The sequence below is a fragment of the Hyposmocoma kahamanoa genome, unplaced genomic scaffold (assembly GCF_003589595.1).
Source record: "Hyposmocoma kahamanoa isolate Upper Pololo Valley unplaced genomic scaffold, ASM358959v1 94, whole genome shotgun sequence".
Taxonomy (NCBI): Eukaryota; Metazoa; Arthropoda; class Insecta; order Lepidoptera; family Cosmopterigidae; genus Hyposmocoma; species Hyposmocoma kahamanoa.
The window spans coordinates 311,953-337,243 of NW_020654878.1; the positions used below are offsets into that span (position 1 = coordinate 311,953).

The 25,291-nt window shown below is 38.5% G+C and overlaps 1 protein-coding gene across 2 annotated transcripts; it reads right to left on the bottom strand.

Moving 5' to 3' along the window:
• Positions 1-378: 378 nt before the first annotated feature.
• On the bottom strand, positions 379-24,712 carry LOC113237759 (pro-resilin). 2 transcript variants are annotated; one of them, XM_026474396.1, is made up of 4 exons: positions 24,601-24,712; positions 23,774-23,821; positions 2,900-2,963; positions 379-2,180 (listed from the first exon to the last, which is right to left on the bottom strand). In XM_026474396.1, the coding sequence occupies exons 2-4, from the start codon at positions 23,792-23,794 to the stop codon at positions 871-873; spliced, it is 1,395 nt and encodes a 464-aa protein (XP_026330181.1). In that variant the 5' UTR covers positions 23,795-23,821; positions 24,601-24,712; the 3' UTR covers positions 379-870. The 2 variants fall into 2 exon arrangements, with proteins under 2 accessions (XP_026330181.1, XP_026330182.1); XM_026474397.1 differs by having other exon boundaries at positions 24,590-24,702.
• Positions 24,713-25,291: the final 579 nt, after the last annotated feature.

Here is a 25,291-nt window from a genome sequence, read left to right on the forward strand (position 1 = left end):
TGCTGCAACATTAATGTAGAGCTCTTAGTCGTAAAATGAATACATAAAGTAAACAATTTACTTCCACGGGCCCGATTGTGGAAATCCGGTGACACGACAATAATAATTATGGCTTAATCTGTTGCTGCAAACGGGACAATCTGCAGTCTCCCCGACTCCTCAGCCACTTACAGCAGAACTACCGTATTTGTGCTGATTCAAATGGTCTCGACGACTTGTTAGCTTACAGACGGTGACTATTGAAATTTTAGTTAATTTAATTTTTATCGATTGTTTTCTAAATTTTGAGTTTTATGTATTATTTTTATTGACAGGGGGTCGAAATAAAAACACGTGTTTATTATTTACAAAAGTTTAATTTATACAAAATATTTTGACACTTAATCTAATTTTGTACAGTTCTTTATTACAATTAAATAATACTTTTCGTTCAGCATTTGTTTTTGCTTACACTCGACGAATAAAAAAGCAATATGTTTGTAGAACGACGCGATGACTGAACATAAATATCTATAGAGAGACTATGCAATTGCAATACCGTTCTTCCACGACATCTTTTTGTTTACTTCTCTTATAATCACAAATAATACCGTATACCTAGAAAGAAGTTTTCGCAAAACTGCATTTGACGTAAGGCCCTAAACGCGAGCGATTCAGATGAAAGTGCTGGACCAGCGCTGCTTCGGATATTGGAAAGAGATATGTGTCGAAACTACTAAATACAATAACGTAACAATCTCATTCGGACATCGCGAATCGGCGGCAGCTCGAGCGCGCTCGGGGCGGCCGTTCGGGGCGGGTCTTCGCAAACCGCGTACGAGTAAATGACTGACACGAATTTGCTTATCACATAAGAGTTGCAATGGTTTTCTAATAGACGTAACCTCCGTTGGAATCGTAGCTCTGGTTGATAGTGGCCGGGACGCCGCCCGAGTAACCGCCGCCGCCGCCACCGCCCGAGTAACCGCCGCCGCCGCCACCGCCAGAGTAACCGCCGCCGCCATGCCCGCCAGAGCTGCCGTGCCCACCAGAACCGCCGTGTCCGCCTGAGGAGTAGCCGCCAGAACCGCCAGAAGAATAGCCACCGCCGCCGCCCGAAGAGAATCCGCCGGATGGCGCACCGTAGCTACTAGACGGCGCTGCCGGAGCGCCGTAAGAACTAGAAGGAGCAGGGGCGCCGTAGCTGTTAGAAGGAGCCGAAGGAGCGGGAGCTCCGTAACTCGAGGAAGGGCCGCTGCTGCCAAAACCACTACTGCCGAAGCTGCTACCGCCAAAACTGCTACCGCCAAAGCTGCTGCTGCTGAAGCCTGAGGAACCATGTCCCGAGCCACCAGAAGGTGCGCCATACGATGATGATGGCGCGGGGGCGCCGTAAGAATTTGATGGAGGCGCCGGGGCACCATACGAGCTCGATGGAGCAGGAGCACCGTATGAATTAGACGGTGCAGCAGGGGCACCATATGAGCTTGAAGGAGGTGCGCCGTATGAGCTGGACGGTGGCTTAGCGGGGGCTCCATACGAGCTGGATGGACGTTTAGCGGGGGCGCCGTAACTACTGGATGGCTTTGAGGGTGCCCCATACGTGGTGGACGGGCCAGTGGGTACACCGTAGCTCGTTGCGGGTGGTCTGGCTGGCGCTCCGTAGGAGCTTGAAGGCTTAGATGGTGCTCCGTAGCTCGAAGATGGGCGTGAAGGGGGAGGACCGTAGCTAGAAGACGGGGCGGGTGCACCGTAGCTGGAGGACGGAGCCGGAGCACCATAACTGGACGAAGGCGCTGGGGCTCCGTAGCTGGATGAAGGCGCTGGGGCGCCGTAGCTGGATGACGGGGCAGGTGCTCCGTAACTGGATGAAGGGGCGGGTGCACCGTAGCTCGATGAGGGAGCTGGCGCTCCATACGAGCTCGAAGGAGGAGCACCGTAACTGCTGGATGGTTTGGGCGGACCATAGCTGCTGGAAGGCTTGGGAGGGCCATAGCTAGATGAAGGCCTTCCACCACCATGGCCACCACCAAAACCACCTCCATGGCCGCCTCCATGTCCGCCTCCATGACCACCGCCGAAGCCGCCGCCAAAGCCACCACCGAAGCCTCCGCCAAAGCCGCCGCCGTGTCCACCGCCGGACGAAGGCGCGCCGTAGCTGCTCGACGGCCGCGGCGGCTGGTATGAGTTGCTCAATGGCGCTGCGTGTAGAGGAATGGGTGCTTTATTTTATATTGTGACATACGTTCTATATTACGAGCCTCTACTATGAGCTTACGTCTGAGGATCTGAGTTTCGGCGTGGGTTCAGTTTATTGGTTTCAAACAGATATACTCCTAAAGCCGATGACTATTGATCAATAACGTTTGACATCTAATGATGATAGGTACGCCCGACCCGCGACCGGTGGGTCGCAAACCAAGCGCTGAGGTCAATTGTTGCCGTAGTGGTCGGTGTACCGCTGCTGATTGGCATTTTAGCAAACTCTAACACTCATTGTCAATAATCAGAAGTCGTCGCGTTTAAGCATCTTCGCTGTTTACGTTACCAATTAAGCAACGTCCTGGATTGCTTGCTCGGTGAGACTACGACTTTTTTAAGTTTGAAAATGTACTAAACGACTTTGTTTGCGTTACTTTTAAGGACCGCAATGAGGCATACAATTTATCCAACTTTTCGATTGACAAAACATTGTAGTTTTCACAGTGTTAATTCATGTCTAAAAGATTTTGTGCAATTTTACGAAAATGTGAGTGAATATCAGACCATAATTACGGTAAGTAAGAGTAAAAGGAAGTCCTTAATGTAATTGCATATAACTGTTGAATTTAAGAAAGAGCAAAGTCGAGGTAGGAAAGAAAGGAGAGCTCATAGCAGAGGCAGACGGCGCATGAGCAGAGAACAGCGGGAAATTGCTTACCATCTCGTTTGAGCTTGCGCGGGGGCTTCGCCGACACCGCTAGCACCAGCAGCGCAGACACCAGCTGCAGACAAAGAAAGTGGCATTGGTTTACTTGTGTGGTTCAATTGTAGAAAATATTAGCGATAAAAGAATTTAAATGAACGTCTTTATTTATAGTTAACTTTACCATAAATAAAGTTAATTCTATGTAATCTTTATGAGAAACGGACAATCAAACATAATTTTCATTCGAAATTGAAATTTACCTTTAATAGAATACGTATAACCACAGACCACATGTATGACGCAGAAAGAAACACATGTCAAGTTGGTGTATTAACAAAGGAATAAAACAATCTTATCAATCAAATGAAATATTTCGTGATTATTTTTGACTCGTTCGTTTAGGAGTCTTAATATACTGTTTTTATTTAACTAAGTATTGGAATTTGTTGTTAGTCTTGACTAGGTAAGTGTTGGTTAGGGTATCGTTTAGTTTAATGGTAACTTTTTAGATGTTCGTATAATAAATGCGTAAATAATAACGCACACACTTCTAGCCCCGTACTAGGAAAACCCTGTATCAGATGCCACGGACAACCACAAATTACACCCAAACTCACGAGATAAATAAATGTAGGGAATACAAATACTTCTCCCGGACTGGGACCTCTGCGTGGCAGACCAGCACTAGGGCTGCACAAGCGCGCGCACAAGTAAAATGTTCGATAAGTACCGAATCGAAGGGTCATTAAAGTGTAGTAGAGCACCACGTGCTGCTATGAGCCGCAATTATCCCTGTGCGAACAGCGCGCCTGTGGTGCGTTTGCGCAAGACGGTTGCGCAGCCGCGAGGCTCATCTCGCCAAGGCGACGCTGCGGTCATCGAGAACATGACGCTGCGCGCGCACTGGTAGTCGGAGCAAGGTCAGGAAAATTAAACCGGATTTTCAGTGTTTCTCAGTACGCGCTCGACTGACCTTCTTTTGAAATTTCAGCTGTTATGTGGGTCCGTTTTACGGTACGCGAGCATTTATGTATAATCTCGTAGTTTATAGCCATTGAATGATACAGAAGTTCCCATTGTAATTATACTAAAGTTAGTTTGTAAATTTATTTCTAACGCTGGTGTTATTCTATTGCCAAATAATTACAAACAAATATACATTAACTGCCTCCGTGGCCGAACGGTTACCACGCCGGACTGCCACGCAGAGGTCCCAGGTTCGATTCCCGGGACGGGAGAAGTATTTGTATGGCCTACGTTTATTTCTCTCGTGAGTTTGGGTGTAATTTGTGGTTGTCTATGTGTGAGTGCATGGCACCTGTGATACAGGTTTCCCTAGTGCGGGGCTATGTTGAGTGTGTGCGTTATTATTATTGTTATAAAGTCTAATTAAAGCGACTGTCACAGAGCATCGGAAGTGATATATAAATACAAGATTCCTCGCAGACACGTGATGTCGTTGGGCACGCAGCGACTTGTGAACTTGTAATTTTTAAACTTATAATGTGTTTCGTGTCCGACTTCGATATATGCTGTTTATAGCGAGCATCCATCAAGTCAGAAAGAAAATAGCGTATAAGTAATGTTATAAGTTTGTGTATACAAATATTTCTCCTCTTTATGTAGAATTTCACATTTATTTTATAATATATATTTTTTATAATATCAAGTGACGGGCCGAAAAAGTCGTGCGCCTGGTGGTAAGCTACTCAGAGCTTTAAATCGCAAAGATCTGAGGGGCACTAGCACTGCGTCCGTCACCCGGAGACATAAGTTGACAAGTCCCATGTGCCTGTAATTTCACCAAAATATTATAGATGTAGAGAAAGTTGAAAAAACAAACAAATGTTTTTAACGCACGTTAAGCTTCATCTCCAATCTGGTGTATGCCACGCCATCGCCATTGCAACCCTGGCCACGTCTCAAGATCGGCCAAGTGAAACAATGTGCTTTATTATCTAGACACACATTTGGCAATCCGATCACGGCGTTCGGAAAGTAGCGCTTTCCACTACTGATTTTAATCAACGAAATTGGAGAGGTAGGTAGGTTGTGTAAATAACTATTGTTTTAAATCGCCACAAGGTCTTCACTTTTAAGATAATTGTTTTAAACGAGTCTAAGCGCTCTTTGGGCAAGATTTATTGTTTATTAAACGTGGATTAAGCAATGAGGTTCACACGTCTTGCATTAATTGTATGACACAAAGCACCTACCTACTCATTATACATTGATATACATCAACGGTCGAACGAAGTACCTACTTTGAAAAACATACATACAGATACAAATAACTTTGTTGAAAACTTCCGTTATATAAATTCGTGCAAGTTTTAACAACATTTCGTCGCGAGGAGGTAACTTTTTCAGTTAAAACTTTATTATATAAAGGAGCTCTTATTCTGTACTAGAATGTTGTCTTGCTTTGTTATTATTGACGCTGTAGTGACTACAAACTCGTATTTTTTTACGCCCCTTTCAAACTGCAGATAGGGGAAATTGAAAAACTTTCATTATGCATTTTGGATTGTGTTGTGAAGCGCCGGCAACGAAGTACAATAAATAGGTCTTCCGAAAAATTTTCTATCTCGGTAACGTTCTGACATATTGAAAATGTTGAACAAATTTATGTGACGTGAAACACAATAAAGGAAAAAGAAAAGAATACATAAATTAATAATTAAAGGTTTTTTATGGCTGAATGAGTGCGTATTTCACCAGCATCTCACCTGATAGAAAGTGACGATGAGGCCGACGATGAAGCATGCACATCTAAATAAATCCTATTCATTCTCGCCTTGAAAAGGCTCAAGTTACAGCGTTCAGGGGATACGTCTGCAAGCAAGGAATTCCACCCCATAGCCGTTCGCCGTGTTAATGTGGAAGGTAACAAAGTCGAAAATTTTATTGTTCGAAATAACGTTTGTTCAAATTTTCATTACACCGAAAACCGAATTATAACGAAACAGTTGTTCTTTTAGGATATGTTGAATGTTTATCGCAAAGACACGATTAGGTTCGGTTGGGTTAGGTTAAGTTAGGTTTAAAAGAAAAACATTTACCTCTCAAAATTACTTTCGAGGTTATGAAATTTCGACCAAACTTTATTTCTGAAAAACGGCGGCTTCGTAATAATCGTTAACAGAACTCTTCTGAGATGTTCGGTTGGAAAATTATTTGACATAGCGTACAGAACTCCTGGCGCGTTTCGCGTTCAAACAATATTCTTCTATAGTTCGTAGAAGGAGAAGTAGAATCGGCTACATAATATGAAAATAATTAATTACATCAAGGAACATTCTACACATTACAATATTTTTTTACATATGATATTGACAATTTAGTCACGATCACGATCATTTCTCCGCATCCTTTATCTAGCCATTATTGTAAATAAGGAGACTTGTTTGACATAAATATATACCTTCAAGTGGTGATCCGGGGGCCATTGCCAAGTGTCCCCGTCCCACCGTTTAGTATTCCCGTCGTGCGCTGTTGTGGATATACCACGCATATGATATGAGTCTGTCTTAGTCTTATTTCCTCATACAATTATGTAATTTGGTAAAAAATTCTAAACAAGAAGGGAGAAAATACTTTATATTTCGCTTTTGTATGTTGGTTATTTTAATCAGTCCACGTAATTAAATGCAAGGGTAAGGATGCCGGTGAAATTACAAGCACATGGAACTTGTTAACTTACGTCTCAGGGTGACGGGCGCAGTGGCAGTTCCCCTAAGGTCTTTGCGATTAAAAACTCCGAGTGGCGCTGAACATGTTATGGATAGGCGTGTCGCTATCACCAGGCGCAAGACATGTTCGTTCTATCACTTGGATTATAAAAAAAAATCACATACCTATCTAGCTTGTACAACTCGACGATAGGGCATGCACACCTAAATAATGCCTATTCACTCTCGCCTTGAAAAGGTTCAAGTTATAGCGTTCAGGGAACAAGTCTGCAGGCAGGGAATTCCACTCTCTAGCCGCTCGCCATATAAATGTGGAAGCGCAAATCTTCGTGCGAATCCTGGGAATATCCACAACATAGGGGTGGAATAAAAGCCCACGTCTGGAAAGGGGAAGGCGGAATCAAATTATGCAATTCCATCGCACACTCTCCCTGATATATCCTGTAGAATACCGATAAGCAGGCAACTTTACGATGGTGTTCAAGGCTCTGCAGCTTCGCCTCTACTAATTCCAAGTCACCTATAAGCCTCTTGTAACTTGTAAGTAACTTGAAATAAGCAATTATCCCTGTTCAGCTGCTTCCTTTTGGCACCCGTTATTCGCCATCCATACTTCAAAATAAATTGCAACAGCACGTGTAGCAACCGCCAGCAACATCAGAAAGACAATAGCTGACATTAGAACACGCTAAAAGTTGAAACAGTAAGCCCACCGGCGTTTGACAAGAGGCGGGCATTGTTTACACCGCCTTAAGTAGGGTAATGGACACCGGTAACATGACTGAGATACTTAAAACTGCAGATTTTAAATAATGAAAAGACTTAAGTGCCAAAATTGGAGTGTTCATAGTGTCTAAAAATCAAGCTTTTTTTACGTCACGTGTTAGACAGTTCCATTTTAGTTCGATAATACTATTAAAATTCTTCGCGCGGGCAGATCAAAGAACACAGCTAACGTTTGGTAAACGGCAGATACAAAGTGTGCTAGAAAGTAACTATAAACTCGCGAGTGCAATTTAAAAGAGTTTATAATCCTTCAAAACAAGCGCTTTCGCTTTCATTATTGCTATTGTGAGTGGGAACCGCGAGCGCTTCTGCCTAATTACGATCTCAAGCTACGTAATTTGACACGTAATAATCTGCTTTAACATTTGAATCGTTTAGTAGTCCGGTTGCCCGATTGGCTGATAGGAAGGTAAAGAGATTTCTTTTTTATAACACCTTGTGTCGGGATGAACAAGTCGTGCGCCTGGTGGTAAGCGACACGCCAGCCCATAACAGTTGCAGTGCCACTCAGAACTTTAAATTACAACGATCTGAGGGTGCTGCACCCCTATCCTTCAAAACCGGAACACAGTAATGCTCTCATTATTGCTTGGCGGCAGAAATAGGTAAGGGATGGGTAAATAAGATATGAAATGCGAGAATGCAGATGTCATAATTAAATCATTACATATCCCATTTTTTATTTGTACCTTATATATTATATTTAGTAAAAATGATATACCTATTTTTTTAATGCATATTTGTATATATTGTAAAATACAATGCCAATTGAGGACATGACATATTTTCCAGGGGTTGTGAAGCATTTCCGACATGCAAGTTTTATCACGACGTTTTCCTTCAATGCATCCGTAGCCGAACGGTTACCATTCTGGATTGTCACGCAAAAGTCGCGGGTTCGATTCCCGGGCCGGGAGAAACATTTGTATGGCCTACATTTATTTCTTTCGTGAGTTTGGATGAAATTTGTGGTTGTCTATGTGTGTTTCCATGGCACTCGCGATACAGGGTTTTCCCTAGTGCAGGACTATGAGTGTGTGCAAAAAAAATGTTAGATTACAAATCAGTATACTCATAGGAAAAAGATCGATCACTGTAACAAAATTTTTACGCAACGCCAGGGGCTGAAGGCCCGCCGACACAGCCCCACCTGATTTTTTCTTTGATGCTACATTAACGCCCGCATCAGTAAACATCTCTTAAGTCGGGTTGACTGAGATATTATTCAAATGGTTTTTCTACAACATAGCGCATCTTTGAGTAGTTCAGTATACCTTGTCGGTTTTTTTTGGGGACATGTTAACAGTCAGGTGCCAATTAAAATGTTCCAAATATGAATACAAAACATAGTACTACAACAATACAAACATTAGTTTACTAAAACCTACAAGAAAACAACAATCGCCATATCATAAGTTATTGGTCATTATAGTTGGCGACCGTCATCACAGACTTCATTAAATAATGCTAATGATATTGGTATGCCACTGTTATTTCTAAAATTAGTACGACTAAATGGAACTTAAAGATTTACAAGTACAGCATCTAGCAGGAAGTCCATCACAAAAACGAGTATTTGCAGTTTCAAGTTTATATTGTACTTCACGACAACATTGTTCGTCGAATCAATTTATGTTATTGCTGACTATGAGTTTATTTATAATCGTTGTAGGTTTCGATTGTTACGCACTTTTTGTGACATTAAAGAAATTTACAATTGCAGAATTCAATTAATTATAATGATGATTAGAGTTTAAGTGTTGGAAAAACGAATTATGTCAACCGCAGAATCGTACGATCTGTTTCCGTTTCCGCGCGCGAGTAGTTGCGCGGGCGCAGATAATGCGAGAATGAGATTACTTTGCGGAAATAAGGTCACGTCGCGAACTCGTCATGTGTCGTATTAAGTGTAGGTATTTATGTTTCTATATATATGCATTATGTTGTTATGTGCGTACGTATATGTCTGATGTAAATTCGAGAATCACATTTAAGTGGAAAGTCAAACGGCAAAACTAATGTGTTTATTATCTTCGTTTATAGTTTGATTGTAAGCTTGTATTTTATGCCGTGTGTCTGTTACGCGATGGATACATCCAGTACGCCATCAGTGAGATATGCTGATAACTATTTTGTGTCGTAGTGTAATTGGATCCTCTGACGATCAATCTTTTTTAAAGCTGATTTTATCGCTGTTCGTTACATTATGTAATATGAAGTTAGCTCCGCTGCAAATTCATAAGTTGTACGTGGAATTCTATTACATTCGGTAGTAAAATTATCTTCTGTAATTTTGCTATTCGGTATAGTCCATTCAGAATTCAATGTAATTCCCTTTGGCGCAAATGGGTACACTTGATATGCTAAGATTGCGTTAATACCGAAATGACATCAAAGACTACACACGACACGTTTACACGCAGACTCGTCACTGTCCGTCTCACGGGAACAGTGCCCATGCGGCGCGGTGGGAACTGCCACAATGGCCGCAACTGCGCAAGCGTCGTATTGTTCCAAATTGTGCAAATTCGACCGCAACCGTATTCTCCGAGCCTAATTTACATCCGTTCCCGCGCTATTGCATCTTTGCAAAATTATAATGAGAACGGAAATAATTATAACCCTAGATCCGAGATCAAAACTTGATTTGCATTTGATCGGTAAAAAATGTACGGTTTGAACCTGAGCTTAGACACGAACTTTTAAATAGGCTTTTTACGGGATACCCATTGTTGAGATTGTGAAATGTAATCTATGTTTTCTTAGTCTGGGAGCGAGGAAGCATTTCAATACCATTTGACGCGGAACTCGGTATCGACGCCATGACACTTTCGAGTATTAAACGGCGACACTGTTTTTCCCGCCATTTTCTCCGGTTGCATCAGCACACGTCGTTATAAAGGTCGTTCAAATTTTTGTTTCGCGTCGCGCCGCGTGTCGCCGTCGCCTACTTTCCGTCAAGGAAACGCTGGGCGATATTTTACGAACAATAGAGGCCATTTGCTCGCATATTTGTCAGTTATTCTTATTATGACCGCAAATAAACAAATCGTTTGTATAGACACTGACTATAGCGTGTTCTTTTGAAAAGTCTCGCAATAAAGGGATATTCTCAAACTCGTTAGATAGGAATGTATTGTACATTGTTCGTCCATCAGACCTTATGAAGAGAACAAAATCGTGACTTCGAATTTGTTTACGGAAATATTGCATAAACAGAATCTAGCGAAAAGAAATGCACATTTTAACCTTTCAACCGTTATAAGTATACGTATGGTATATTTATTTTTAGCCTTTTTCACCTGCTGCTTTATCAAAATAATGCATTGCGACGAATTGCTATGTTATAATATATTTATTGCATAACGTAACTTGCGGAGTAGTCACATTGTCTAAAGTCTTCGTCAAATATTGCACGACGTTCCAATTCATCGCGGAAACTGTCCAATTTATACGAGCCTTCGAATAATTGTTACATAACAAGTCTCATGCGCTTCCCACAGCGAAAGTAAAAGTTATCTGTGTTACTGTTAATACCACAGCAGCGCTAGCGTCTCTGTACATCGACGCTCTGTCGAACAATTCTTATATTCCATCCGTCTTTTGTAAAACAGTAATGTACATGCTGCTAAGTGATAGAATTACGTAAGTTGACGTACAATAAATGAGGCATATGAACTATGACCCGAGTTCTTGCTTCTCGATATAGAGTATGCCTCGGCATACTTTCCTTTGCAGATTTATTAACAGAAATTTAAATTGGATGCGGCAATCGTTAATATTTAAAGTCTTTTGTTGAATGACAATTGCAGTAAATGGCATTTCGTTATAATTATGTAATTAAATTTAATAGTATAGAAAAGAATAGAGGGTAATTATTGTGTGATTGTGGTGAACATCACGTTCTTTCAGCCATTATTAAATCATTGTCACATTCATCTTTGTAAGTAAGTATGTAATTATATATAGGTACGTCTTAAAGCTAAAAAAATACTTTAAATTGTAAAAACATCTTTTAATTGGCCATTTCTTCAAAGTTTTAACAAATTTCTACAAACTTTCATGTTTTTTTGAAGGTATTATATACCGAAGAATATACACTTCCGGGTAAAGACACGCGTTATTGTTATTACATTTGTGACTGCTTTTAAGGGTCCACAAAAAAATTTAAGGCTAAAGTTTGAATTAAAGTATTATAATATGTTTAAAACGGTCGCGTTTCCACTGAGAAGTTTACAGATCGTGGCGCTACGGCATTAATTTCTAAGCTACACATTTGTGAATGTTTGGTAGCCTTTAGCAAGCGGTGAAAGAAAAACTTCGTGCTGAAAGCTGAGTGTCGAAGGTCCCTTGAAAAACCCAGGCGTGTGATGTGTAAATATGACGATGGTGAATGTATAAAACTGAAACCACTGAAGCCGTCACAGTTCATTTATATACGTCTAACCTTGCACGTCTAATGATTTTGAGAGTCAAAATTAGCATTGCAAATTAACAATGCTCAGGTCAAATACCGAATTAACTTTATTAAGCACCAGTCGCCATATTTTATATACATTTACTTAAAACTATTTTTATTATAAAATCTAAAGCTTCGCTTGTTTAGTAATGACAGATTACCAAGTGACGAAAATAAACAGCCAATAAAACATCGCGAAATCGTTTTGCAAGTTATTAATTATGATGTTAACAACATTGAATTAACTATTGCGGTTAAACCATTGGCAATTTTCTATTATGACATTTCGATTTTTTGCAACATTTGAACACATGATTATGAATTTACAAAAAGGAAGCACTAAATAGAGTGATGTTAATCCGTATTATAAATTCTGCTCTTTGGGACTGAATTGTAAGCATAATCTAGACAATCGCCTGCTGAGCTTCGAATTCAGCTTATAATTTTGTTTAAAGCCTCTCATTAGGGAAACCCTGTGTCGCGGGTGCCATGGATACACAAATAGACATCCACAAATTACACCCAAACTCACGAGAGAACTAAATTTAGGCCATACAAATATTTCTCCCGACCCGGGAATTGAACCTGTGACCTCTGCGTGGCAGTTCGGCACGGTAACCGTTCGGCCATGGAGGCAGTCATTACTAGGCATGCAACCAAAGGGGCGTTGTGCTGCACAGTACAACAATGTAGATAATTAATATACTACATAAGCATGTAATGACATGTGTATAGTGTCCGATTTGTCATTGTTGTTATGTTCCTATGAGGGTGTCATTTTCTCCTCGAATAAATGAAGAAAATATCTACACAATCTGTAACTGGTTTTAGATTTAGTGTGTTTATTTTTATTGTAAAGTGTAAGGCTATTGCTTTTCTATAATAGTTTTTAAAAAGGTGTCTCACGGTAAATGTTACAGTTTTAACGGAAGCAACAATAGCCTGTTTTGGAGTATTGTCGTGACATTTTATTTGTTTATAGGGAATATTGTGCGACTACTTTTAAGAGTTTCAAGTTTTTTAGCATCAAAAATGAAATATGTCAAAGGCAATGGGACAATGGTGTACACTTAGCAGTGCGTGATTATGCGACAAACTTCGAATGTGAAAAAGCAATGGGAATTGTATTCTCAGGTAAACAATAAATTTCTATAGCTAATCTCAAAGTATTATGACCTCTGATGCATTTTAATAGAACTTTATTCTTTGGAAGAAAGCGGAGAAACCGGCCAAATGCGATGGTTATGTATCGTGAGACGATTGTGTTTTGTCAGACAAACAATGGCTTTTGAAATGTGTTGGGTAATAACCATAACGAAGCGAGTATCAAGTTATTAATTACTTTATTAGTGGGCGGTGCGTATGCGATAAGTTTCATTAGAAAAAGCCTGGTTTATCCAGAAATGTATAATTTGACGCTCCTGGGACGAATTTTTTGTTCTCTGTCGACTGTACACAATGATACAGTCACATACATTTAAGGTCACGGCTGTAGTAAATAAGCCATTACGTTTCATAATCAACTTGTAACGGGTGCTGGGTTTGTTCTTTTTTGTAAAACCCCACACACTTTGTTGAAATGATGAGAGAGGCACGTGCAGAGTACCTGAGGTGACAGTAGGTATATGGTACTAAAGGGACACTGCTTTCGTTTAGCCGTGTCTATTAATAATTTTCTGAAGGATATTTTGCAGTCGATCGCTGAGTGCGTTGACTGCGCCAATGGCGACTATGCGTTATAAATTATACAGGAACTGTCATATCATCCAAGTTTTAAAGCTGTTAAGCAGATCTGTTATTCATTTCCTGTTATAAATAAACCCGTATATAAGTTAACAAAAACAACATCAGGAAACAAAAGAAAAACGTAGAATCTAATAAAGCTGAGGTTACAGAGTAAATAAGCGCAGCTACATAAAAGATAAGCAGGTTACGAGCTATAATAGAAAACAATGAGATACGTCTGAGACGAGATGACACTGAGCTTGTAGATCTATTTCATAATTACGCTGATTTCTTATTTAGTTGTGCACTAGGAAGTTGACTGGAGCGGCGATAGCCCTGTGGGAGAACGATTGCTTCTCAATAGAGAGGTCGAGATTCAAGTGGCGGCTTGCTGATTTTAATTTCTAAGATATTAATAAGTAGTGGTCGGAAATTCGGATGCTTGTTTACCTACAATTTGGTGCTCGCTAAATATGGAATGCGCTTTTGAATCGGAAAAATTGTCGAAAATATTCAGTAAAGTGTATAATTGAAGGAAAACAAACGTTTAAAATGTAATTTGTAAATTTATGCAACATTTAAATTATTTTTTGTTATGTTTTTATAAAGTTGAACATGTAAAAACATGACATCAAAAAAAATTGTTGGGAAACTAACGTGAAACTCAGACATATTCAGTAAACACACAATCCGTGTGTTTACTGAATAAACTCACGTATAAAGTCGAATTTTTGCTCACATGTTTATGTTATGTTGTGAGTGGTTTAGAGGGTAACATAAGTTATTCGAAAATTTTTATTTTCATTAAAATATAAAAATTTAAAATATAAAAATTGTAACATGTCACACCATTCCGACATTCAAAAGAAGAAAAAATAAAAAATATTTTTTAAGAAGCCGCTTCTATACTTTCATATCGAATCACGGGAAACAGTGAACTTTAGGTATATAAGCATCCAAATTTCCGACCACTGTTAATAAGTGGTGATAAATATGCAAAGTTACTACTATGAGTTATAAGAAAAATATATATTCAATTTCTCGTCAGCCATCTACAATGTCTAATAAAGTATAATATGCAGTAATTTAGTAAAAAAAATAAGATATATTTTGTAACATTAGAATTGTATAAATTTGCAGCCGTGACCATGGGACCTGTAAAGGGCTTGAAACGTCGATTTGCTTGAAAAATTAAGCGATTTACATTTGAAAAAGTAGTGTCATTTTCAATGTGTGTATACTCATGGATCTTTGCTGATTCATAGTTTTGTGTCTTTAAATTATGACTAAAAAACACAAAGTAATTTGTTTTGTGATTTTTTAATTGACATTTGATATGTTTGGTTACGTCTCTGATAGAAACACATGCCAGCGAAAGCATTTTATTGTTCCAATTAATTATATAAATATAATATAAAATATCAAGGTATATTTATTACGATAATTACCGTGATAATTATTGTGATATGATAATTATCGTGATGGATATCAAACTTATCAATGATCATTTTCGGAACCCTGATTTTAATTACATATCAAATGTTATAAAATTCAGTTAAGTTAGCATAAATATTCCCTTAATATAAATTCCCTTAGAAAATATTCCCTTTTATTGTTCTGAAAAATGTTGGTTAAAAACAACATCACTGCGGATCCTGAAAAATGCCATTGACTCGTGTCGTGCAAACTGCAAGAATTCCAACATAGACAAGAGACGATTTTGACATTCTCGTATTGTACTAACATAATTGTACACATATAGTCGTGACGTTACGATATTTTGTGTCCCACATTTATTTGATCTGTGGTCCAACACGAGGGCTAATTAAGCTTATCTAAATTCCATCAAGAGCCGTCTTACTTAAAACTTCGTTAAGTACAACACATGCGCAAGCGCAGTACGTGAGGTCCTTGAGATGATGGTTGCTTTAGTTTTTCGCAATTCGTCGTTCTGTGGTTAAAAAGGACCTTGGATTGTTCATCAGCATTAAACAAAGAGTTTTTAGCTAGTGGAATGGTTTTTTTTCTGCCGCGCTAATAGCTGTCCCCGCGGTAACAACGCACATGATTGGGTGATTAATAGGATTGCAAAAAAGTCATCGAATAGAATCAGAAATGTTTGTTTTGATATTATATTATTATGGGAGAATAGAGAAATTAAAAGCAATATACAATACACGTAGAGTGGGATAATACTTCCGTCTGTATTCCGTTATTATTTTACTGTATTTAGTTCTATAATTTTGAGGTTCGACTACAAGTTACTTCACTACGGCAATGTATTTAAAAGCTTTGAAATTATCGAGTTCTTAGGTTTTCGCGATTGTTACACATAGGAAATGAAACTATTTTTCCGGATTTAAATCGCGTATATTTGTTTTTTCAAACAAACCGACGTTTCGGGCCCTTTACAGGTCCCATGGTCACGGTTGACTGAGGTGGTACAGTCTTCAACCAGTTATGTCTAATATTGATGTAAACCACCCTATTTTTTCACTATAGTTACAATAGCTTTGAAATTTGTAAGTAAAAATATGAGTATTTTGTTTTAATTTTTTCAACTTATTTTTAATTCTTCTGGAATTTCAGGTAGTTTGTAGTTCCGATGAATATACCTTGACTATTTTTGTCTCTGATTATGTTATTACACAGAAATCAAAATTAATACAACAAAGTATCTCGAAGCGTAATGTTTTTTGATTTGTTGATTTTCCAATTTAAAATTATTGTCTTGTGTATAAGGAGTACGTACACAAAGAGGTCAAATTTCTTCCCCTTTCATTATGCACATATACTATCGTAACTTAGAACTCTCTGACTACGTAACCACCGCTTAACAATAGCATAATTTTACGACTTTTCGCGTACGATCGTCGCCGAAAGGGCCTACGATAAATCTAGCGCGCATGAGTTTGTCGTGGTACGCGTGTGACGTAATATGCGCGAGCGCCCGCCGTCGCCACCGACCGCGGAAGTGCCCCTGACCTTCTTACTGCTTTCTATGGACAGTGCGAACACAGTGTATTAAACATGCAGTGAATTATCTTAGCGTGTTTGTTTTTTATATCGTTTTAGAACAGACAGTATAGCAGAGATGTGCGTCCTGAACAGTTAAAACAAATAAAGTAATTGATTTATAATTTGTTGATTCCGAATGTTCTAGATCGTTCTTGTATTTGTACAATTATCTACAACTCAACCAGTATGGTGTGAGGTGTGCGAATTTCAATGCATCGTGAGAAAATTGGATATTCTTCGAATCACATTTGTTTTACTGTACAATTTCCCCTGTCAACCGTGACGCATACGCGCACGAAGTATTCTCTGTTACGTCACAACGTCGACACACTTTTCCATATTCAAGAGATAGTTTATGACATTGCCACGTCTATTAAACGCTAAGTTAAGTTATTCTCGCAATTTCAGCGACATCTACTTAAGCAATGCACTTTTCTGGACTAAATTAAAATCCCGAACTTGACCAAAAATACATGAAAAATGTACTTGGTTATTTTCAAATAAGACTCTAATATATGAACTTCATTACCTAATCAGAAGTATCCTCTTTGGTGTTTATAGCCCTCTGATCACATTAAAAAGGTGATCTGACAGGCGAGAAATTCCGCCCAGTGACCGCGGTTCTCTATCGCAAAAGGCATAAAACTGTGTGGTCAAAGTTTATAACTCCATTTACAACAGCCTCATTACATTTACATAATGCTTACTTATATAAATGAGATAAAGTATATTTAACTTATAAGTTGATAATGTGCTTCGATAAACGGGAAAAGTTTAATATGCGTATATATACATGTTTCGATAATATTATGGTAAATGGATAGGTTGGAGATATTTGTTATTTTAGTTATTTGTTACGCAAGTCTGCAAAGTCGTTTGACGCGAGCGCTTGTATTGAAACCCGAGCAAGCGAAGGCGAACGCGAATCGAAGTTCAAGAATAGACTCCTGAACATATTTTTTTAATTTTTTTTTATTGTGACTCGGCAAAATGACTGCACCACGCCTGATGGAAAGTGCGAATACAGTCCAGAGATGAGAGTAACGGATGGAAAACACAAATATCTTCACTCCGTCACTATCATTTTGCCGGTCTGGCCAAATGCTTCTTCACACTACGTTTGAAGGACCCGATGTTATAGAGGGGAGGGAATACATGCGCCGGGAGTCGGTTCCACAATTTGATGGTTCGGCATAAAAACGAATTGCCAAATTTTTTAGTGCGGGACGGTATTGAACTGACCGTCCAACAGTGGCAACGCAGTCCGGCACGGGTGGTCCGCTGATGGAAAGGAGAGGAAGGGATAAGGTTGAATACCTCTTCAGAGCACTCACCGTGGTACAGGCGATAGAATACGCTAAGAGACGCTATATCTCTGCGAAGTTGTAACGACTCCGCATGCTCAGTTACATGAGCGGGGGTTTCAAGCCACGAGACGCAAAACAACTGTGCTGCCGAGCGAAACAGACTTCACCTCCCTATAGCGAGGGAAATGGTGGATGAAAGAAAAACAATTTTAATAAACATTAGTTACCGTTGTCAATTTAATGTCAACAATAAATAATAAGAATAAAACACACCAACGGATTTAAATAACGTAAAATATAATGTACGACAAATCGCGTAGTTGAACGTGTCATTCTTTTTTTTCATCGAAAGAAAAAGTTAGGTGCACTGTGGTCCATCACCAAGTTCGAATTTCAAAAACGTTTTCTACGCTAGCGTGGAAAAAACGCTTTTGCGCGCAGATTTCTAATGAGAAAGAAAGCCTTTCCGAGCCAGTGAGGTGAAAAAGTATTTTTTTACTTCTCATGCTCTAAAAGTACGTCAATATAGAGTTAATTAGCGGAAGTAAAGTGCATCATTTAACCCCTAGGGAGTAAAATGTACCTAGTTTTTTAATTTACTTTGAATGACCTAGATAAATGCAGACAGCCAATACTTACTAGCTCGATATTAGTTCCGTGCTTGTTCCACATAGAAGGTGGCGCCGCTTTATTTTCCCTCGTTAGTGCGTTTGTGTATGGACCACATTAGTGACGCGATGTAGCACTTAAATCGTTCGAAAGAAGCTTATGATTGCCAAAGACCGTTATCGTAGCGTCTTGTTGCGTTTGGTGTATCTATTCTGTGTCCGGTTGGAAAAAAAATACCGCGAAAACTTCCGAATGTTGGTTCGTAATTGAAATAAATAAATTATTCTTTTTTCTCGCAATCGAAGTGAAAAGTAAACTTTCCACTTCAAGAATTAAAGCCAATATATTATAAACACTCGGAGTAATAGAAACCCTCGTTAAAATTCGGATGGCTAACCACCGCGGGTATATATTGACTCGTTTTAGTCCATCGACAAAAAATAAACTATAACGTATTTATTGTCTTTCTTGTATTTTTGTTGTGAAAATTATCAAATGAAGCAAAAAAGTTATACGTAAACAAATGAGGTAACGATTTAAAACTACGAACCCTTTTAACTTGAGTAACAATGTTATCAGACGCAATCTAAAGAACTTTGTTGTGGATCTCGCAAGTACTTGGTTTATTTCTATAGCGGCGCGGCGTGGTCTGGCGGTGTGGCGGTGTGGCGGTGAGGGGTAGAGCAGTGCATTATGATTGAGGCAGGCGTGACATAACTTGTGGTCGCGTTGCGTGAGCGCATCTTTGTGCGCTCAGCCTTTGCTATCCAAACGAAAACTAACTACAAATTTTACAATGATTTTGCACCAACGCAGCGCAGAATTAACAATAGCGGAATGATAGCTCTATGACATTTATATTAGTTACATTAATAACCTTTAATTAATAGGTTTTAAAAGTCATAGAAACAAATAACTGAATATATTGGGATGGCACCCGTTACTACTTGAGCAAAATAGGGGTTAATTTAGATTTTTTTTTTGTTTAGAGTATCAAGTGACGGGACGAACAAGTGATGCGTCTGATGGTAAACTACACACCTGTCCATAACAGGTGCTGTGCCACTCCGAGCTTTAAAAGAGCAAAGATCAGAGGGGCACTACCACTGCGCCCGACACCCTGAGATATAAGTTGACAAGTCCCATGTGCCTGTAATTTCACCAGCACCCTTACCCTTCAAAACCGGAACACAGTAATGCTGACATCACTGTTTGGCGGCAGAAATAGGTAGGATGGCAGTACTTCCCTGGACGAGCTCTATCACAAGGAACTCTAATGCTACTAAAATGAGGACGTGGCCAATAGTCAATTGCACACAATGAGAACTACAGAGAATTAAATTAGATAAATGAATATTCTGTTCAAGGAACTTAACTTTATGGTCTTTATGGTCTTTGGTGAAAATGATTCAATATTACCTTGGCAATAAATGCCAGGGAAGAATCTTGCAGGAAGTCGTGGGAACTGATACATATTAAATACGTGGAGAGTGATAGGCAATAATTATGTATTCTATATTGTTCAATAGTAAGTTCGTTTATACAAGGTGTACAGAAAAGTATATCCACGTTTTAGGACTCGAAAGTGATCATGGTTGTAAACATTTTGCTCGATTAAAAATTGTAATTAAAACATTTTTAAAATTTTTCAAACATATGTAATAAAATACTAGACAAAATTTAACTGTCCGATAAAGGAAACATTTTGAGTGCTATGCCCTAGAGCGCGTCACTCGGCGTAAGTAAGAGAGGTAAAAAGTAGATTTTTGTTTTCTTTCATATCAAGCATATTTACAATGTTATTATATTCTTCATTTAAATGATACAATGTTATTAAAATTTCAGTTCTTAGGATTTAAACATTATTTATTAGGGCACACCTAGTATGGTGTTATCTCGAATTTAATCTAAACTAACCGTATGTGGAAAACTAACCGTAGGAACTGTAAGGAGACTAAAACGCTGATTTGTTGGAAAACACAAATATATAGCAGAAAAAAATGTTTCATTTGTAATGAAAAAATTTGATCTGAAATGAATATAAGATATCGAGTTCTTTGGTTTTCGCGATTATTACACAAGGGAAATGAAACTATTTTTCCGGATTTCAATTACGTGTATTTGTTTTTTCAAACAACCATGACCATGGGACCTGTAATAGGCTCGAAACGTTGGATTGTTTGAAATAACAAATATACGCGATTTAAATCCGGAAAAATAGTTTCATTTCCTATGAATATAATATGTTTTATCTGGTTTTAAAATTGTTCCATTTCATAGTCTTGACCAGAATACGTTTTTAGTATCGTTAGGTAATTATGTAAAATAATTCATCTGTTCATCATTAAAATTGAATATAAAAGAATGTGTTTCGCATCCTCTCTTCATAGTCCTTAGCCTGCCTCTCTTCGGAATGCGGCAATTAGGCAAATCTCGTTGCGTGTTATAACACACCGTCTTTGGCAAATGTTTACAATAGTGTGCAAGAGTTTACTTAGTAATGGACATGCAAATTTCCTTAGCGAAGATTAGAAACAGGCCTGCGGCACACGATTTGGGCACTCGAGAATAGTTTCAAACATGAGTCGTGTTGTCATGCGTACTCTAGTTGTTTGAAACAATGTTAGTCATAAATCACGCATTGACGCACTAATATACTTACTGTCCAAATAAGATCTACTTTATTGCGACGATAGCGAATTGCAACGATTTGGAATTCAAAATGGCTCGTTATAATGTATGTATCAGGATTATTTACTCATAATTTCAAATTTAAAAGGTACAAAATTCGTCCAGATAGCATTACATACAAATATATTAAATATTAAAAACCAGGTCAAAAGCACCAACAATGAATGTGCACGAAGAGGCTGGTGCAAGTACAGGAATCGAAAGAAGCATGCTAAGAGATAGTGTTATAAATATATTATGTAGAATTTAACTGATGTACTTATTGTATTCATTTTTGCCATTTATTTCCCGATCGCCTTCAAGCACAAGGCAGACGCTACTTCTATCCGAAAAACGACATATTGTTAAAATAAAATACCGGTTATCTCAGATAGCAAATGCGGGCCGCTTTCGTGGTGTCTTCTGTCGCATGTTGTATAGCCTTTATCACTCGCAAGTAGTCGCGAGGCGAAGATTCATCGTTATAGAACGACCGCCTTGAGAATAGACCGACCTTTATTCTGTCAGCTTTTTGTGACAGCTCCCGTATATATGATTTGTAAATAGATAGCATTTGTAAAAAGTACGTAGGCAGAAGACTACTAGACTATCCTATGAAATAAAAATAAGCTCAAAATTTTTAACTTACAAAGTCAAATAATTATTTATTCCATCCGTAAAATTTTGACACTTTGAAAACGTCATTTTTAAGTTTAATACACTTTGAATCATATTTATGTGGAATCTAGATTCATGTCGTCTTTCCATACATCTTTATCTAGCAAGTAGTTTTCAGTTTTGTAATAAGACTTTTCAGTTAAAATACTTTTGATGTAAGTTTTAAGTTAAAAGTTTTTGGGAAATGATAATCTTATATATGCTTCGAAGTGTTGTTGTAAAAACGTATACAGTTCCACAAAAAAGAATCGTTTACCTTAGTTAAACGAAATCATGGTGCCTTGGGTTTGGATTTACCTAGTTATAATGCATTTTGTTAACAGTAAATTACTCAAATAACTTGTGATTATTGCTTCCACTGGTTAATTACCGCGTCTTTAAGTAGTAACAAACCGGAACAAGCCGAAAACAGTATCATAGTAACTTCATGTAAGTTACGGTTAGAGTGGAAACAACCATTGTGCATACATTACGAGAGCCGACCGGGTTATGCGTGGAAGAAATATTTATGTGGACAAATTAGATAACTGCGTTATAAATAGAAGAGTCAAGTTGCGGCACCTTTATTAGTGTGACCGACAGACCTCTTAAGACTGTCCAGAATAGGGTGCCATCACGCAGAATCGGGCAGGTAGATTGAACAACAAGGTGAATTCTCCTACATACTACATATAAGGTGGCTCCTTTGTTTATTTTGTATTTGGGAAATTAACAGCTCACAGCACGCTGAAGTACAACAAATAAAGCATCCACAACTCAGAGACTTTACAAATTTCATCGACTACTCCAGATATACAACAGTACTTAACAGGAGTGGAAATAGCAAATTGTCTAAGTGTTCATTGGTAAATGTTTATATATCCACTCATTTTCAGAGGGGTCACCAGAGTAAAGCGATGTTTGTATTAATTGTTACAATGATTCCGAAAAATTCACCTGAATCTCCGGGGTTGCTAACTTGGAAGACGGAAGTTCCCTGAACACGTAGGCTGTATATAAATGTACCAAAAATCTTTTAAATATATTTTTAATATTTGAATATTCATCGTCATCATCGTAAGCCATAGTTTGCTCGGTGGAACAAAGTGCGGATTAGGGATTTCACAAATGTACGTAACTACGAATTAAAGTCTAAGTCTTAGGGTATATGCAGCCACAGTGATCCGAATCGAGATTGATATTTGTACAATTATTTAAAAATAAACTACATTCGTTATTCCTTTTTATGTTCAACCTGCGGCGATTTCGTGGAATGTCTGAGTTAATGCCGATGTTTTTCCTATGATGGATTACTCTCGCACGAAAACGCAACGAAACCATTGTCCACGACGCCATTTGACCTATTAGTCGAATGTTTCCAAAAACAGAGCAGGCACCACGCGCCAACCGCTCGATTGTCCATCCGCAATAGCACGCGCGGGCAATGAAAACAAAATGCTATCGTAAGCGTACTGGACCAGCTTCCGTTCATGCAATCGTTAAACGTTTCTCGACGCTCGCTGGGAAAGATCCAGAGACAATAAGAAGCAAACTACCACCACTTTACAACTAACCGACATTGTTATGCCATTCATAATAATAACGTGTAAACTATGTTATAATAACGTGTTAAATAATAAACTATTCGAGCGTTCCAGTTGCGTGGCGCCTGCGCACGCGTCGTCGTCAATGTGCGAGGAAGCCACGGTTTGGATAACTGTTTGCAATTCGTATAATGAGAATGATATACATCATCATGTAACAAATTAGGCGAACTTAATAGAGTTGCACATTAGTAATAAAATGTTCTACAGTTATTGATGAGTTTATATGCGCGTTGTGTTGCTTCAGAAATCACAGAATTGTAGGTAGTTACATCCTATCAAGATTTGAGTTATATGTATATTTATCGAGATTATTGTCATTATTAAAATTTCTTACTTTTTTACTATTTTGTACTCACCACAATTTTGACGGACACCATCTTGACTCCCCGCTTCAGCTCACTGCTCTGAAACATTACGACCAAAGTTTATTTAAAAGTGATTTATGACCTATTGGTCGCTACTCGACATTAATGCGGAAAGAAATTTTCAGTGTTCTTCTTTTTATTAAAATCATCAAAACTTGTGAATTATTTTTGAAGACAATTAAGCTACCACGGTAAGAATGTCTTTGAAGACAATTCCACTGTTCCAGTACATGCCTTAGTACGTACGATTAGGTTTATCTACGATGGTAAGTGCGATTTGATTTAGAAGCAAGTTTTGTGAAATCTCATTTCAATTATATTTTAATCGTGTACCTGTCTTAGATGAATAATTTTAAAACCGCAAACTTTTTCAACAAATTGCATTGTACCTATAGCAGGAAAATTGAGACCAGCCTGAGTTTCCGCGTAGTCTATGAGCGAATTAAGATGATCAACAACGATTCAGCTATTGCAATTTGATGAGTGGTCGATACCACATAATTATGTACCTAAATATTAAGCACATAGTTACAAAAAATTGTTATAATAACTGTATTGCAAATTAATACGTCTGTAGCTGTATTGCAAACTAGCATTTTGTGAGAAAAGTTCAAAATTCCTCAGTACATTTTACGATATGAGTAATTATTTGCGAAGTGAAAGAGGCATGTCAGGATCGTAGCAAGTAGACGTCCGTAGTCTCTGTCTACATTGTTGAGATTCAGACGTATCAGTAAGTACGTAAGTTAATTTTATGGTAAAATGACTGAAGTTAATCACAATACGAATTTAAAATGAAACACTCACTTCGCACTCACCAGAAAACCACAGATCAAAAATTCCAAAAAAGAGCCGCCGAATTAATTCACAAACTGACAGTTGAGATTCGCTCGAAATGTGGAATGGCGGCCGTGCGTGGACGGCGGCGCACTGATGTAAGCGGCGCGGGAGTCGCGCTGCTATATATGTTTAACCCCTCCCGTGGAGGCAAGCTTGGGATCCACCAGCGAACTGGCATCTGTAATAGTTTATTTCTCATCTCCTGAAGGTTTACTATTCCTTTTCAAGGTCGAAGAACGTCGGATTTTCCAGGAGTGATATTTCATTCTAGATTAGCCCATAAAATGGCAGTGTGTGATTCTTGTAGAAAGATGGTGGTGGTGGATATATTCTCTTTTATTTATTTCCAAATTTATGTTTTGTCTTTGACAATCTCGGCGGCTAACATTGTCGGCCCTATGTGGAAGTCGCGGGCTCGATTCCCGGTAGGTCCAATTTAACAAACGATATTTTATAAATCAGTTTTGTTGCGAGGGTTGTGTGTTGTAGTGTAGTTAATTGAATTCCCTCGTTAAAGACCTAGAAATTGTTTGATACATTTAATAAAAATATTTATAGTAATACTTTTTCTTTGCCAAAAATCAACGCAAGGTACTATGCATTAACTAAACATGCACATACTTTAATATTAACTTACGAATACGAATTTACGAGGGCAAACGATTACGC